The sequence below is a fragment of the Rousettus aegyptiacus genome, unplaced genomic scaffold (assembly GCF_014176215.1).
Source record: "Rousettus aegyptiacus isolate mRouAeg1 unplaced genomic scaffold, mRouAeg1.p scaffold_m13_p_5, whole genome shotgun sequence".
Lineage (NCBI taxonomy): Eukaryota > Metazoa > Chordata > Mammalia > Chiroptera > Pteropodidae > Rousettus > Rousettus aegyptiacus.
The window spans coordinates 99147468-99161889 of record NW_023416308.1 but is presented as its reverse complement, the minus strand read 5'-3'; the positions used below and the strand labels follow the sequence as shown (position 1 = coordinate 99161889).

General features: G+C 34.6%; 1 protein-coding gene across 1 annotated transcript in view; it reads left to right on the top strand.

The window, feature by feature from the left end:
- The window catches only part of CSTF3 (cleavage stimulation factor subunit 3), a 62176-nt gene extending 50424 nt beyond the window's left edge, over positions 1 to 11752 (top strand). The window contains exons 14-21 of the mRNA XM_016147097.2: positions 1239 to 1382; positions 1772 to 1874; positions 4776 to 4845; positions 6098 to 6293; positions 8511 to 8664; positions 9408 to 9502; positions 10529 to 10589; positions 11026 to 11752. Coding sequence (XP_016002583.1) covers positions 1239 to 1382; positions 1772 to 1874; positions 4776 to 4845; positions 6098 to 6293; positions 8511 to 8664; positions 9408 to 9502; positions 10529 to 10589; positions 11026 to 11228 — 1026 coding nt within the window. The 3' untranslated portion in view covers positions 11229 to 11752. The remainder of the gene's footprint in view (positions 1 to 1238; positions 1383 to 1771; positions 1875 to 4775; positions 4846 to 6097; positions 6294 to 8510; positions 8665 to 9407; positions 9503 to 10528; positions 10590 to 11025) is intronic.
- The last annotated feature ends 2670 nt before the right edge of the window (positions 11753 to 14422 follow it).

Below are 14422 nucleotides of genomic sequence, written 5' to 3'. Positions count from 1 at the left end.
TAGTCAACCCTTCCTCTCTCCTAACCCCTGGCAATCACTGACCTGTTATCTGCTTAATTTTTTTTTTTCAATGCAGCAATATGAAATAGCTGCAGCGGGGTTTTCTCTACCTAACACCTTCCTTGTGATCATGGTTTGAAGCCATTTATGCCACATAATTGTTGCTTATAAATATTTCTTATTGAATAAATGGAGGCAGTAGAAACCAATATCCTGAAAGGGATTGGACAGGAACTCAATTTGTCCTAAATTCTGCTCTGTAATAGTGCTTTTTAAAGACCTGAGTTTCTGTAAAACTAAAGTGGATATTTTATTAGAAGGGGAGAGGGATGGGCAAATGCATGGGAATCTAGACCCTTTGCTTCAAGGCAGCTACAAGTATACTGCCTTCTTGCTTGTTTATAGTGGCATTCCACTGCCCTAATTGCTGGCATTTATTAATGCTGCTCTTATTAATAGCATTTATAGATTCTAGTAGCGTAGTGATATATTAGTTAAAATTTCTTTCCTCTAGGAACTCATAGTTCATTTATCCATTCATTTATCAGAATTGGGCAACATAGTTTGATATCATCAAAGCCAGGCAAATCAGGACCCTACTCCTAATCACCCTACTTATCATCCAGAAACATCTGTTCGTTGAACAAATATTGCATATTCATTTGTGTTGAGCTGAGTATAAAATGGCTCATAGTCTATTGATAAGGTTATATGGTCTCTGGAAAATAGAGTAGTGGGCTTTTAAAGCAATAAACCAAGAAAATGTGAAGTTAAACATATGTTGTTAAACATGCTTGTATTAGATAAAAATTTGAGTTTTCTAGGTGTTAGCATTCATTAGTGGAGTGTTTTTCAGTAGTTGCACTTTTATTTCCTCCTTAAAATTTAATTTGTATGATCTGGAATTAAAAAGTAGTGTTGATTGTACAACCTTGTAAATATACTTAAAAAACATTTAACAAATTGTATACTTTAAATGGCAAATTTTGTGATATGTGAATTATATCTCAATTTTTAAAAATTAATTGGCATGCCTGTTTAATACCAGAAAAAAATTTGCTTGTGGATTTAAGTAGCGTAATATCTATAATCTTAAATTTCTGATTTTTTGGGTAATCAAGATTGCTTAATTTTTATACAGAAAACCTATTTGTATAGGAATAAGGTGAGCCTGCATTAGATGCTGCAAGGATCAAATTCTGCTAAGTTATCAAAAACAAATGCTTTTTTGTGTGTAGGTATATATCCAGTACATGAAATTTGCAAGAAGAGCAGAAGGTATCAAATCTGGAAGAATGATATTTAAAAAAGCAAGAGAAGATACCAGAACCCGCCACCATGTCTATGTTACTGCAGCACTTATGGAATATTACTGTAGTAAGGTAAGTACTGTAATAAATTACAAAGGTAAAATAATTTCCTTCATCTGACATACATTCATTAAAAGAAAGGTAGTCCTAGTTTCTGTCATTAAGCTTTAATTGTTCATGTCATAAGGGAAGTCTAAGTGTATCTGTGTACAGTTACATGGAACATTATCTAAATCCCCACTGCCTGCTAATTCTAATTTATGCTTTATTAAACTCCATATTTCTGAATCTGAACCTCCTTGAATGATTTTTAGCTCCACAATTTTTATTTAGCATGTTTTTAATTTCCATTTTCATTCTTAATGTACCTCGTCATATTTAGGTGTTATAGTTTTAATATCTTTCTGAATATCTTGTCTGATATTTCATGGAAATTAGTATTTTCCTCTCTCTACTTCTAGGACAAATCTGTTGCCTTTAAGATTTTTGAACTGGGGCTAAAGAAATATGGAGACATTCCAGAATATGTTCTGGCCTACATTGACTATCTTTCTCACCTCAATGGTAAGTAGATTCTAGATCTATAATGGTTACTTAATATTAAATCATCAGTATCATTCTCTGAAATTATGTTGGTGGTTTTTTTCCTTCTTGAATATATTATCATTATGTTATCATACCAGAACCAGGTACTTGATAGGCACTCAAGAAATATTTGTGGCCTATCAACCATGAACTTATATTTATTGGGTAATGGTAGATGCCTTTTGACTCTGCAGAATGGTTAATGCATCATCAGTAAAATCTCATCAGTAGTAGGATAAAGCCACAGATTTAGAGTCGGGAACACAGAGTTGTTGATGCTCACCTCTGATGACTCTGGGCAAATCATCTCTTGTGTACAGCCTGGAGGAAATGGCAAGGGATAATAGGACAGGACAAACAAAAAAAGTCTCTAGCCACCAAAACTCAAAGATGCCCAAGTAGTAAAATAAAATGAAGTGAGGCTACAGGGGAAGAGATTTCAAAAACAAAAATTATGTTTATTACCATCTTTATTTTTATTTCCTTATCCTGTTGTGATAATAATAATGGCCATCCTTTATTGAGTTCCTACTGTATACTAGGCACTGTGCTAAGGGATTCATATATACATGTATATATCTCATTTAGGCTCGTTATCCACAGCTCAGGAGATGTGATTTCTTGCCTAAAATGGTCTGTTATAAAAACTGGTTTAAGAAAGAAATTTATAATTATGTGCCATGTAAATGATTATAGAATTAAATATCACAAATATATATCAATGGTTTTAATGATATTTAAAAAATATGTATAGTGTTATGTATACCCAAATAGTAGAAAAGAATAAAGCTTAAATATGATTTTGTATTTCAGCTTAGTGATTCTACACTCTGGAAAAGGACTTAACTCCAAAAAGTGAGACAGTGGAGCACTTAATTAAACATTTTTTTCTTATATGAAATTAATGTTCCTCACCAATTTTATTTTGCTGGTTTTTTAGAATAGTTACTAGCATGTATAATATTTGCTATTCTAAAAATGAGGATGATATCTGATGTCAGCATTATTGTCGAAAATCAGTGTCTTAGTTCATTCATTCATTTATACATCTACTCATCTATCCAACATTTATTCAGTACCTTCTGGTTACTAGAGTTTGAGAATACAAATGTGAATAGAACCTCATTCTTCCCCTTAGAGCATTCTCATGAGGGAATCAAATGTGTAAACATAATTACATCATCATTTGGTACTTCATTGCAGCTAGAGTTCTGAAGTTAGGTGTATAAACTTGTTTCAGGTTTCTCATCAGCAGAATAGTCATAGAAAGACTACCTTTCATATAGTTGTTGAGAGGATTATATAAGTTTTTGCATGTGTTTGACTTATATGTGGAATATGGTAAGCATACTATAAATGTTAACCATTTATGGTGATTGTAGCAGTCATGAAAAAAAAAGCTAAACACTGTAACAGAGTCCTGAATGAAGTACTTTGGAAGCACAGAGAGGAGAGTTTAAGTTTTAGAGTGGTGCCGTGCAGTTATGGCAGCCAGTAGACTAGTGACTACTGAGCACTTGAAAGGTGGCTAGGCCAAAATGAAATGTGGTACAGTGTGAAATACATAACAGATTTCAGAGTTAGTATAAAAAAAGAATATAAAGTATCTTAATTTTTCATATTGATTACATGTTGAAATGATAATAATTTAGATCTACCGAATTAAATAAAATAATTTAAGCTAATTTTGCCTGTTTTTACTCTTTTAAATGTGGCTAGCAAAAAATTTAAATTACATATATTGCTTGCATTATATTTTTTTTGGATAGCGCTTTTCTAGAGGGTGTCATAGAGAAGGGACATGAGATGAAGGATGAGCATTGGTTAGCCAGGTAAAGATATAGGAAAATATATTATTCCAGCAGAGAACACAATGTAATAAGCAGTTATGTGGAATGGTAAAAAGTGTGTCTGGAGCAAAGCTTGGAACAAAGCAAAAGAATAAAATGCAAGATTTACTTATTTTTTAAATCAGTATCTTAAAGTTTAAGATGAAAACCATGAATATGGTGCCATCTTCTTTGGAGTAATACAGAATACATTCAGTACATTTTAAATATATATTAAGTACCATTTTAATCTCTTGGTTTTCCTTTTATGTGGACATATAGTAAAATTGGATAACTGCCCTGAAGCAATAAATGCAACCGCTCTGCTGGATTTTTTTTAAAAACTTGATTGAGGTGTAATTTATATACCATAAATGCACTCATTTTAAATATACTATTGCATTATTGTTAGTAAATTTACCACTGTATTCTTAAATTTTAATAGATCCCTTAGAACTTAGCAAAAAGTATCATTTTCCCACTTCAAGCTACAGAGGACCTTCCAACACTCAAGTTTTAATCTATCTTTAGTGACCATTATTAATTCACTTTTCATTTGCATAGTTATCTGCCAGTCTAGATCTATCATACCTATACGAGAATTTAAAGCTAAATATAACGTAGTCCTGGTGATGTAAAATAAGAAACATAACTATGTCTAAATTTGAGCTTGCCATGCTTCACAGTCAGTGTATTTAAAAAATATTAATCGTCTGACACTTATAATGGCAGCAGATATGTAACTTTCATTATTTTTAAAAGAAAAATGGGATGCCTGGTTCAGATATCACACTGTTATAAATTGTTTGATATCATAGCTACAATATACTCAGGTGGGCTGAACTACCTGGCTTCTAGTTGTAGCTCTGTTCTCAGTAACAGCAAGTCAGGTAAACTTAACTTTTTTGAACCTCAGGTTTTCTCATCTATAAAAATTGGGTGTAATAATAGTTACCTTTCTACATAGGATTAAATAAGATAATGCCTGTGAAAATATACTGTTGAATTGTACAACTGAATTTTTTAATATTTAAAAACTTTATTATCCTAGAGGACAATAATACCCGAGTTTTATTTGAACGTGTTTTAACATCTGGAAGCCTTCCTCCTGAAAAGTCAGGGTAAGCCATTGTGAAAATTTGTCAATCAGGTTCTAATGGTGGCTTGAATACTTAAATTGTGATCTATGGGATGAATGTTTGTTGGTTGAGTATAAGTTTCAGAAGAAACTTCTCTCCTTCTCTCTCGAAGCTTAACTTAATAGATTTTTACCTGCAATATTTTCCTACCTGTTTAATTTTTTTTTGTTTTTGCATACTGATTAGAATTGTTTTGAGAGATACTGTAGGAATTTATCATTTATTTTAATATATTTTACTAATTTACTATATTCCTAGAAATTGATATGGACACATTAAGGAGTGTACTGAGATGTTTACCTCCCTTACTCTAGAGCAAAGACTATTAAAGGTTTCTTTGACACATTATATCCCTGATTTATGGTTTTGACTGTCTTTCAAACAGGAACAACGTGGAATAGTGGTACAGTGGGATAGTAAGGCTCTGGGGTCTTGGGGTGGGTTCCAATTCCAGCTTAGCCAGATCTCAAATCCTTGCCAACTCTTACTTTCTCATCAAATAACAATAGTATCTGCAAATGTAGGATTTTTGTGATAGTCTCATAAGTGGTATGTAACAGATCCTCAGTATATTACTTTGGTACACAAAGGTGCTTAATGACACTTAAGTAGAGTTTGGCTATTAAAATAGCAGTGAGACACAGATTTATCCCCAGTAATCCATATCAATGGTTAAAAATAGAGAGCGTTTATATTTTTATCCATACATTGGACAAAGAATGTATTCTACATTTTAATTCATATCACTCAACAAAATGGTAAAGCCACATTAATTCAGGAGAAATTGGAAATTCAGGAGAAATTGGAAATCTGTCCAGGTTCCTTTTTTAGCTCTTCCACCTAGAGTTTACCCTTTCTAGGATAAATATCTCTCTTATTGACCACAAATGATAAGGAGATATGCTAAATAAGTAAAAACTGAAAGGGCATTAGGACAGAAGTATTTAGAATGAAATGTTACGATGTCTATAATTTACTTTCAGATACTTAAGCAAAAATAAGATGAAGCAAATATGGCAAAATATTAACAATGATTAAATCTAGGTAATGATATATATAGGTAGGTATTTGTTATACTATTCTATTTTTCTATAGTTTGGAAATCCTTATAATCAAAAAGAGACTTTTATAATTTAAAAAAAGGAAGAGGGGAAACTTAAGGCTTTTTTTATAAATGGACCCCCTGCCCCAAACCCAGAATAATTGAGTATTGATTGTATTTATTTTCTTACAGAGAAATCTGGGCCCGATTTCTAGCTTTTGAAAGTAATATTGGTGATCTAGCCAGTATACTCAAAGTGGAGAAAAGACGGTTTACAGCATTCAAAGAAGAGTATGAAGGCAAAGAAACAGCTTTACTAGTAGATAGATACAAGTTCATGGATTTGTATCCTTGCTCTGCAAGTGAATTAAAAGCACTTGGTTATAAGGTATGTACTTAAGATCAAGATGTGTGTAGTGTCCTTTTCCATTGTTTTAGACTAGTTCATGGATAAACCTCACTCTAAAGTAAATTCTGAAGTAGAGATTAATCTAGTTTTAGAGTGGATTTGCAGAAAACAAGAAAAAAAATTCAGAAATTTTCCTTGGGTTTATGAAACATTGGGTATCAAAAGTACTGAACAAAATGAAAATTAAAATAAGATTTAACAAATGCTTTCAATTCTTTCCCTGAAATTGTAAATGCCGTATATCTGGTAGGCAGATAGATGGAGGTATTGTGGAGGGGAGGAAAACAAAAGGAAATCTGAATGTCATCTTAGATATTGCATTTTTTCCTAATAGTTCTTAAAACTGATGAACGTATTTTGACAGGAGATCGTAAAATGTAGTTCCTGTTACATATTTGTAGGTATAATGAAGGAGCATTACAGCTTGTTAAATCCACAAATTTCTTTGAGAGAACTCTGCCTTTAAAGTGGCACTCCTTCAGTGGGGCCCTGGAGGAAATCAGCTTATCTAGGAATGGAACTCCTCCGTGTAGGCCACTGAGTCGTAGGGAGACAAGTCTGGCTACCTGAATCTGTTCAGACCAGGGGGAAGGATTAATCTTTATACAGCCCCAAAATAGGCCTTGTTGAGAAAACCATTGTTCTATCATTTCCTGATTTTTCTGTGTCATGTTAACTAAGACTAAGATGGAAATCCAAAGGGAAGTTAAGTCCACGAGAGTCCTGGGTCCCCTTCACCCAGCCAGCATTAGGGTGTCCCTTACTGTCATTCTCCAGTCCTCACTGCCCTCTTTTGGCCTGGGTCTCACTGGTCTGGTGTCCAACCCAGATTAAAATGTTCGAGAAAAATTACTCGTAATTAGACTTTGGACCTTTTTATTAATCGAAGCTCCAGTTCTGCCCCAGTCCTGGATTCCTATTCTGAGCTACGGGTTACTGCTCAGGGCTGAGCAGCTTTTGCTTCTAGTTTAACTGTTTCTCAACAAAAGGCCAGACATTTTAGGCCGTGTGAATTTATTAGAAAAGACTGCTTCGACTTTGCTGCGATAAAAATGGAAATTAAGGAAAATAAAAAGCTTACTATTTCAGAGTAGAACTACTTCTTGAATATGAGTTTTCCATCTTCTATTTCTATTTCTACTCTTTTATGCTTCTTTGTGTATAACATGTTAGTGAGAGAAGGAAAGTGAGGAAAAAGTGATTCCCAATGGGCCTACTCATTTAGATTAGCCACTAACTGCATTTGTTGTCACCAATTGCATATAAGCTAATTTTGAAACAGTGAAATATCCTTGTATCTCTTGAAGGCAAAAAGGGCCCTTTTGGTTCTAGACAGACAGGTTGACACAGGTTGGCCTATAGCAGAAGAACTTCTTTGGGGGTAGGATCTCTGCTAATAGGTGGCCGTATTGCTGCCTTTGGAGAGTCATTCCCAGCCCTGGCAGGGCATTGCTGTACTAAAATGACAGTGGATGGGTTTGAGGGTACAGAGGCCTGTGCTCCCAGTCCTCTCTCTACTTCTTGGCTGTATAATCTTGGAAATATCAGAACCTTTTCGAGTTTCAGTTCCTTCTCTAATGTGGAGATGTCGTTATTTGCCTCATCAAAGAGGGAATAAATGGTTAAAATTGTCTTACAAATAATGGCTACTCAATAAGTGTTCCTTCTCCCTGTAATAGTATGTTGGGAATAATTTTTTATTTCATTAGCAAAATCTTATTAACTAGTGTAAGTGATGATAAACTTGATTTCAGCTTTCAGCAGGACTTCAATTCAGTGCTTCACTTAAACTGATAGATGTTCAATGCAGTGGAGGGGGGCAGGTGTTGGAAAAATATCTAATATTGCAGATTTTCTTCCAAATCACCCTACTCTCTAATTGGTGCCCAATCTTATGTATTTACCCACAAAGCTTTTATCTATCTGACAAATGTTCTATGTGGCAACACTGTGTCTAAATCATTTTTAACTGGGGTCCAGTAATGTTATAAAACACCAAATCTTTTGAGTCTTTTACCTTTCCTTGTTAAGTATTTAACAATCATTACTATTATCAAGTTCTTGTGCATTCCTCTTCATTCTCTCTTTCTGTGGTTTTAACCCAATTATTCAGTGTAGCCTCAAAATTGTAGAATTGCACAATTATACTCTGAGTCCCTTTTTTGGGTTTAGGATTCTTGTGTTCTACATTTTCAGGATGTCTCCCGTGCTAAACTAGCAGCTATAATTCCAGACCCAGTTGTAGCTCCTTCTATAGTGCCTGTTCTGAAAGATGAAGTGGATAGAAAACCAGAATACCCTAAACCAGATACTCAGCAGATGATTCCATTTCAGCCACGACACTTAGCACGTAAGCCATGACTTTAGATCCAGTACTGAGACCTCAGTTTGTTTATTGATTTAAATCCAGAGGTGGGGCGGAGGGCAGAGTAATGTGTCTTTTCCATTGTAGGTTAATTATCAGACTAGGGTCACTATGACAAGTGACTTGACTATAATCTTTGATCCACATTAAAAATATCAAAAAAAAAAAAAAAAAAAAAAAAAACCTCACTGATCCAGATTTCAGTAACCCATTTTGGCAATGATACTGGGATGGTTTTCAGACATGCTGCTATATACAGATTACCTATCAAGCTGGAAACTTATTTCACTGATGTTATTTGGAATTACTTATACTTACTAATGGGTAATAAACCCTCTAGATCCTATTTGAACCAGGCTCTTAATGATTAAGTATGTTGTCAAATAACTAACTTTAAACAGGATTGCTGAACAAATGACTCATGAGGCTTAGGAATGGTCTCTGACAAAAATAGATTTTAGTTCAGCCCCTGGGTTGTGTCATGCAAGGTCACTTGTTTGTTGTTGTTGTTTACACTCGCCTCCCATTGGCCGTGGGGTTGAGACTGCTCTCAGTGTGTCACCCACTTGAGTTTGGTCAAACATGTAAAGCACTGAAAGCAATTTAAAATGTCCAGAACAAAGTAACACGGACATAGGACATCTTTATGCACAAATTGTTTATTTTAGCTCTTAAATGTATAGAAATTCTGCCATTCCATCTGACCCCTACTTTTCTTTCTCTTACAGCTCCAGGCTTACACCCTGTCCCTGGTGGAGTATTCCCAGTACCACCTGCAGCTGTTGTTTTAATGAAACTTCTCCCTCCTCCTATCTGTTTTCAGGTTTGTTGACTATGTTCACGGTAGATACTTGGTCTATAGATTATAGTAACTGACTGCTTTTCCTCTTGTATTGTGAGAAATATAAAGTAGTGCTGTTTTAATTTGTTAGATTATTGGGTATTAAAATTTGTGCCAACATGACTAATCATTAGAGAAGTGTAAATTAAAACCACAGTGAGCTATCACCTCACACCTGTCAGAATGGCTAGTAACAGTAAATCGACAAACAAATGCTGGCGAGGATGTGGAGAAAAGAGAACCTTCATGCACTATTGATGGGACTGCAAATTGGTGCAGCCACTATGGAAAACAGTGTGGAGGTTCCTCAAAAAAATTAAAAATAGAACTACCATGGGACCCAGCAGTGCCACTTCTGGGTATTTATCTGAAGAAATCCAAAACACTTATTTGAAAAAGATACATATATCCCTATGTTCACTGCAGCATTATTGACAATAGCCAAGATATAGAAGCAACCTGTGTCCATCAACAGAGGACTGGATAAAAAAGAGGCGGCATACATATTACTTGGCCATAAAAAAGAATGAAATCTTACAGTTTGTGACAATATGAATGGCCCTAGAGGGTATTATGCTAAGTGAAGTAAGTCAGACAGAGAAAGACGAATACCGCATGATTTCACTCATGTGTAGAATCTAAAGAACAAAATAAATGAACAAACAAAACAGAAGGAAACTCAGAGATACAGAGAACAAAGTAATAGTTGCCAGGCCTGAGGGGGAAAGGAGAGATGGGTGAAAAAGGTGAACAGATTAAGAAGTACAAACTGACAATTACAAAATAATCATGGGGATGTAAAGTACAGCAGCATAGGGAATATAGGCAGTAGTATTATAACAATGTATGATGTCAGGTGGGTACTAGTCTTTTGGGGAGATCATCGCATAAGTTATATATATGTCTAACCACTGTGCTATATACTTGAAACTAATACAATATTGAATGTCAACTATAATTGAAAAATAAACAATTTAAGAAAATTAAATTTTATTTGTGTCAAAATAGGGTCCCTTTGTACAAGTGGATGAACTGATGGAAATTTTCCGAAGATGCAAGATACCAAATAGTAAGAGATAAAGCACCTTTTCTTAGAGTGGAATTCACTTTGTTGTCTACTATTCAGGAAAGATTGTTATTCTTTGCCACAGAAATTTCCAAAACCAGCTAGCTACCTTGTAGAAGTACAAAGAAACCTAGGAGTGATCCAGACTCTCTTTAGCACAGATACTTGTTCATATTCTGATTCCATTAAGTAAAACGTCCTAAAAGCTTATCGTTTCCATTCATGCACTATCAGACTCGGCTTATGAAAATAATTTTGTTAATTTTAACAGCAGATTTTGTCTTTTCTGTTAATTATGTTGTGCCAGCAGTACCATCCATGCTGTGCAACAGTAGGCTTGAGATTAACTATAAAGTATCTGAAGGTGTGTGTGCATGTTCTTTCATAGCAATGTAATTTTCAGCACCTTCCAACAGCCCTTTCTGTTTCGTTTCAATAGCCGTGGAGGAAGCTGTGAGGATCATTACTGGCGGAGCCCCGGAGCTGGCTGTAGAAGGCAATGGCCCGGTGGAGAGTAATGCAGTACTCACCAAGGCCGTCAAAAGGCCCAACGAGGATTCAGATGAGGATGAGGAAAAGGGGGCTGTCGTCCCCCCAGTTCACGACATTTACAGGGCACGGCAGCAGAAGCGAATTCGGTGAAGCAGGCTCAAAACCTGCCTCTGAAAGAAAACTCTTATCCAGGATTCCCTTTTTGCCTCTTAAGTCATATGTTTGAAAGAGACAGTGCTTTGTTACAAGCATTTGGTTCTTGGAAACAAAGTTGTATTGTCATTGGTGCCTCTATCATACGGTTCTTGAGGAATAAACCAACCAACCTGTGTGAATTTTAGAATATGGAACAGGCCTATGCTCTAAGCAAAATTAGTTTTTCAAAAATGTGAGAACAGTACAAAATGGCAGAACCACATTTTGTTCCCTCTTCAAGGGTGTCTTGTATGTGCCGCTTGAAGACTTGTGAGTTTTCAACAGTTTTATTTTAAAAACTGGATGGCTTATGATTGTAAAGCATTTTATCACATTTTCTGAAAACAGTTGTTCTTGGTTTGCTTATGTAGAGTCCTGCCTTATTGTTTGTTTTTATTTATGGCAGAATGTATGGAATCTGTTTTGTAGTTTAAAATTTTAAAACAATCCTTTAAAAAATAAAAGGATATCAAAAAACATGCCTCCATCTGCTACTTTCATTCAGAATTTATTTAAAATAGGTACTTAATTTTATGTTATTCAGCCAATACCATTTCAAAAAAAATGTCAACAATACAAGAGCCATCCCAGTACATAGACTTAACTACATGTCCTCTCTGGTCTTTTGGGGGACTAATTGCAAACATGAGGGATCCATTTTTAAGAGGCAAATGAAACATTTTAGAAATCCTCAAATGTGCGTGGGAATTCCTTTAACCACCCACTGTCCTGTTCTAACATAAATATATTTCAGAAGGAGTCCAGGGCTCAAGAACACTTTTTTATGAGCTAAACATAGATAGCACTAAAGAAAACTAGTTGATTAACCAAATTTAATTACAGTGAGCACAAAGTTGTCATGCAAATTAAGTTCAAAGAATTACCTTTTGCTCTGTTACCAACATTGCCTCCTTTTGACTCATTTCTAGAAAGTCTAAAAAGAAATCTAGTCGAGGCTAAGGGTTGTGATTCAGAAAAGCTAAAAATCAGGAACGAAAAAAATGAGGAATAGTATTATGGTTATAAAGAAACTATCTTACAATTTTGGGTACACAATTTAGAATTTGAATTCAAATGTGAGTAAATATTAATCTTATATTTTAAAATCAGCTTCAAATATTTCTTTAAAACTCGTAATGAAAAAAGGGTTATCATGAATCATTTTCTTATATAAACTTATATGTAGCAAGGTTATATTTACCTAGGTTGGTCACAAGTATGTGTTTCCTGTTTTTTCCCACCGAAGCTAAAATTTCCTTAAAGTCAGCTGGCTTGAATTCAGATTTTTTAATCCTCTCAAGTATCATTTTCAAGCTGTGTAGGGTTATTTTAAATATTACGGTTATCAACAAAACCATCTAAGAGGCACAAGTAGTACCATGTAGGATAGGTTTTAAAACATAGAGAATATAGAGGTACAGCATTTTTCCTGAGGTGCTACCTTTGGATAGTGTTTTGAAGAAGACAAAATGGTTTCAAATACCTAAAATGTCTATAGTAGTGTTCCTATAAACAACAAAACTACATGAATGCACATGAGAAATGATCTTTATTTGAGCATTGTAACACACACACACACACACACACACACACACACACCCCTACCTTGCTGAAAAGCGCCACAAAGCACCGTTAAGGCCATCACATCTACTATAATTGCTCCTACTGCATTTATTTCTAATATTTTTCCCCTAGAAATTCTCTGACCTTTAAACATAAGGATTACTTCTCATTAGAAGAAAACATCTTCTAATATTTTAACTGCTGTAGATACATATAAACTTTTAGTTTTTAATATGATCCTGTCTGAATATTTGATAATTCCTTTTGTAAACATAGTTGAATAAGAAGCATAAAGTTAGAAATCTGAACTAACTTTTGGAAACCTAATACGCAGGCTGTTGGTGTAGCCGATCTTATATGTCCGAGGACTCTTCATTTCTGTATTGCCAGACCCAGAGAAATTTCCAAAAAATACACCTCCCTATGTTTTTCCTTTTTATAAAGACAATGACAGAGTCTCCTCCGCAATTCTAGAACTGGATGAAATTTAAGGACTGTAAGTGTGTCCTACACAAAAATCAATCAAACTCTGGCCTTTAGAACTAAATTTCAAACAAGAGGTTATATCTATATTGCCACACCTAGTAAAGTAAAAGGTCGTAGCTACCTAGTAAATGTAAAACTGAACAACCGAATTGTACCACTGGAAAAGAATGAAAAAAAAATGCACTTGTGTCAACATACTGGCCTTGGTCAATAACTATGAATTTTTTTTTTCTAATTTAAAACCCTTTATTGGCCAATACTTAATATGTAAAACTAAGAATTCATTTACATAATAGTAAAAGTAAAATTGCCATGTTAACAAATTTTGGGTTTTTACATTTCAATTCCCAAAACAAACTTGATGAAGTTTGTAGTTTTTCCTTGTAACATTTGGCAAGTGAAATATTTTCTTTAATAAAAAATTCATACATCTTAAAAGATAATTCATACTAAGTAACAAAACTTCAAAACTATTTTACTGATCTAAAATACTCAACAGCAGTGTCAGCTTACCAAGCTTTGGACATAAAAGTCAAGAAAAACAACTTGGCACTTTACTAAATTTTCTTCCCTGCCTGAGCCCTGACTAAAGTTCTGCTGTGAGCATAAGGAAGACAGTGCTTTAAAAAGCAGAGGCAACATGAATGAGAAAGACAGAAAAAAACTGTTACTTCAATTGTAAGTTTGCTTTTTAGATGTTGTACTTAAAGGTTCTCAGTGTTTAGTTCATATAAGACAAACCTAAAAATGGTGACATCGCCTATTGCCACTAACTCCAATAAATAAGCGATGCTCCATCAAACTGGGCCTATAAGTTAGTTCTGGTTCTTCATTTCGGAAGGCAATACAGTCACGTATGACAGAAACCCATAGTGGGGCAGTTTTAAGTAGAATTCTGCCCTATTTAAGTTTCCGAGAGTAACTTTTGGGGGCTCTAGCTATTTCTGAAAGCATCAGTGAACACTTGATGGGGTAAAAGAACTTATTGGGCTTAAAGGCTTTCCCCTCCCCTCATCCCATCAAGTTGCTTTGCATACTATGAAAAAAAAGGCTAATCCATTAAAATAGTTATTTAATCAAACTCCAATTTAAATACACAA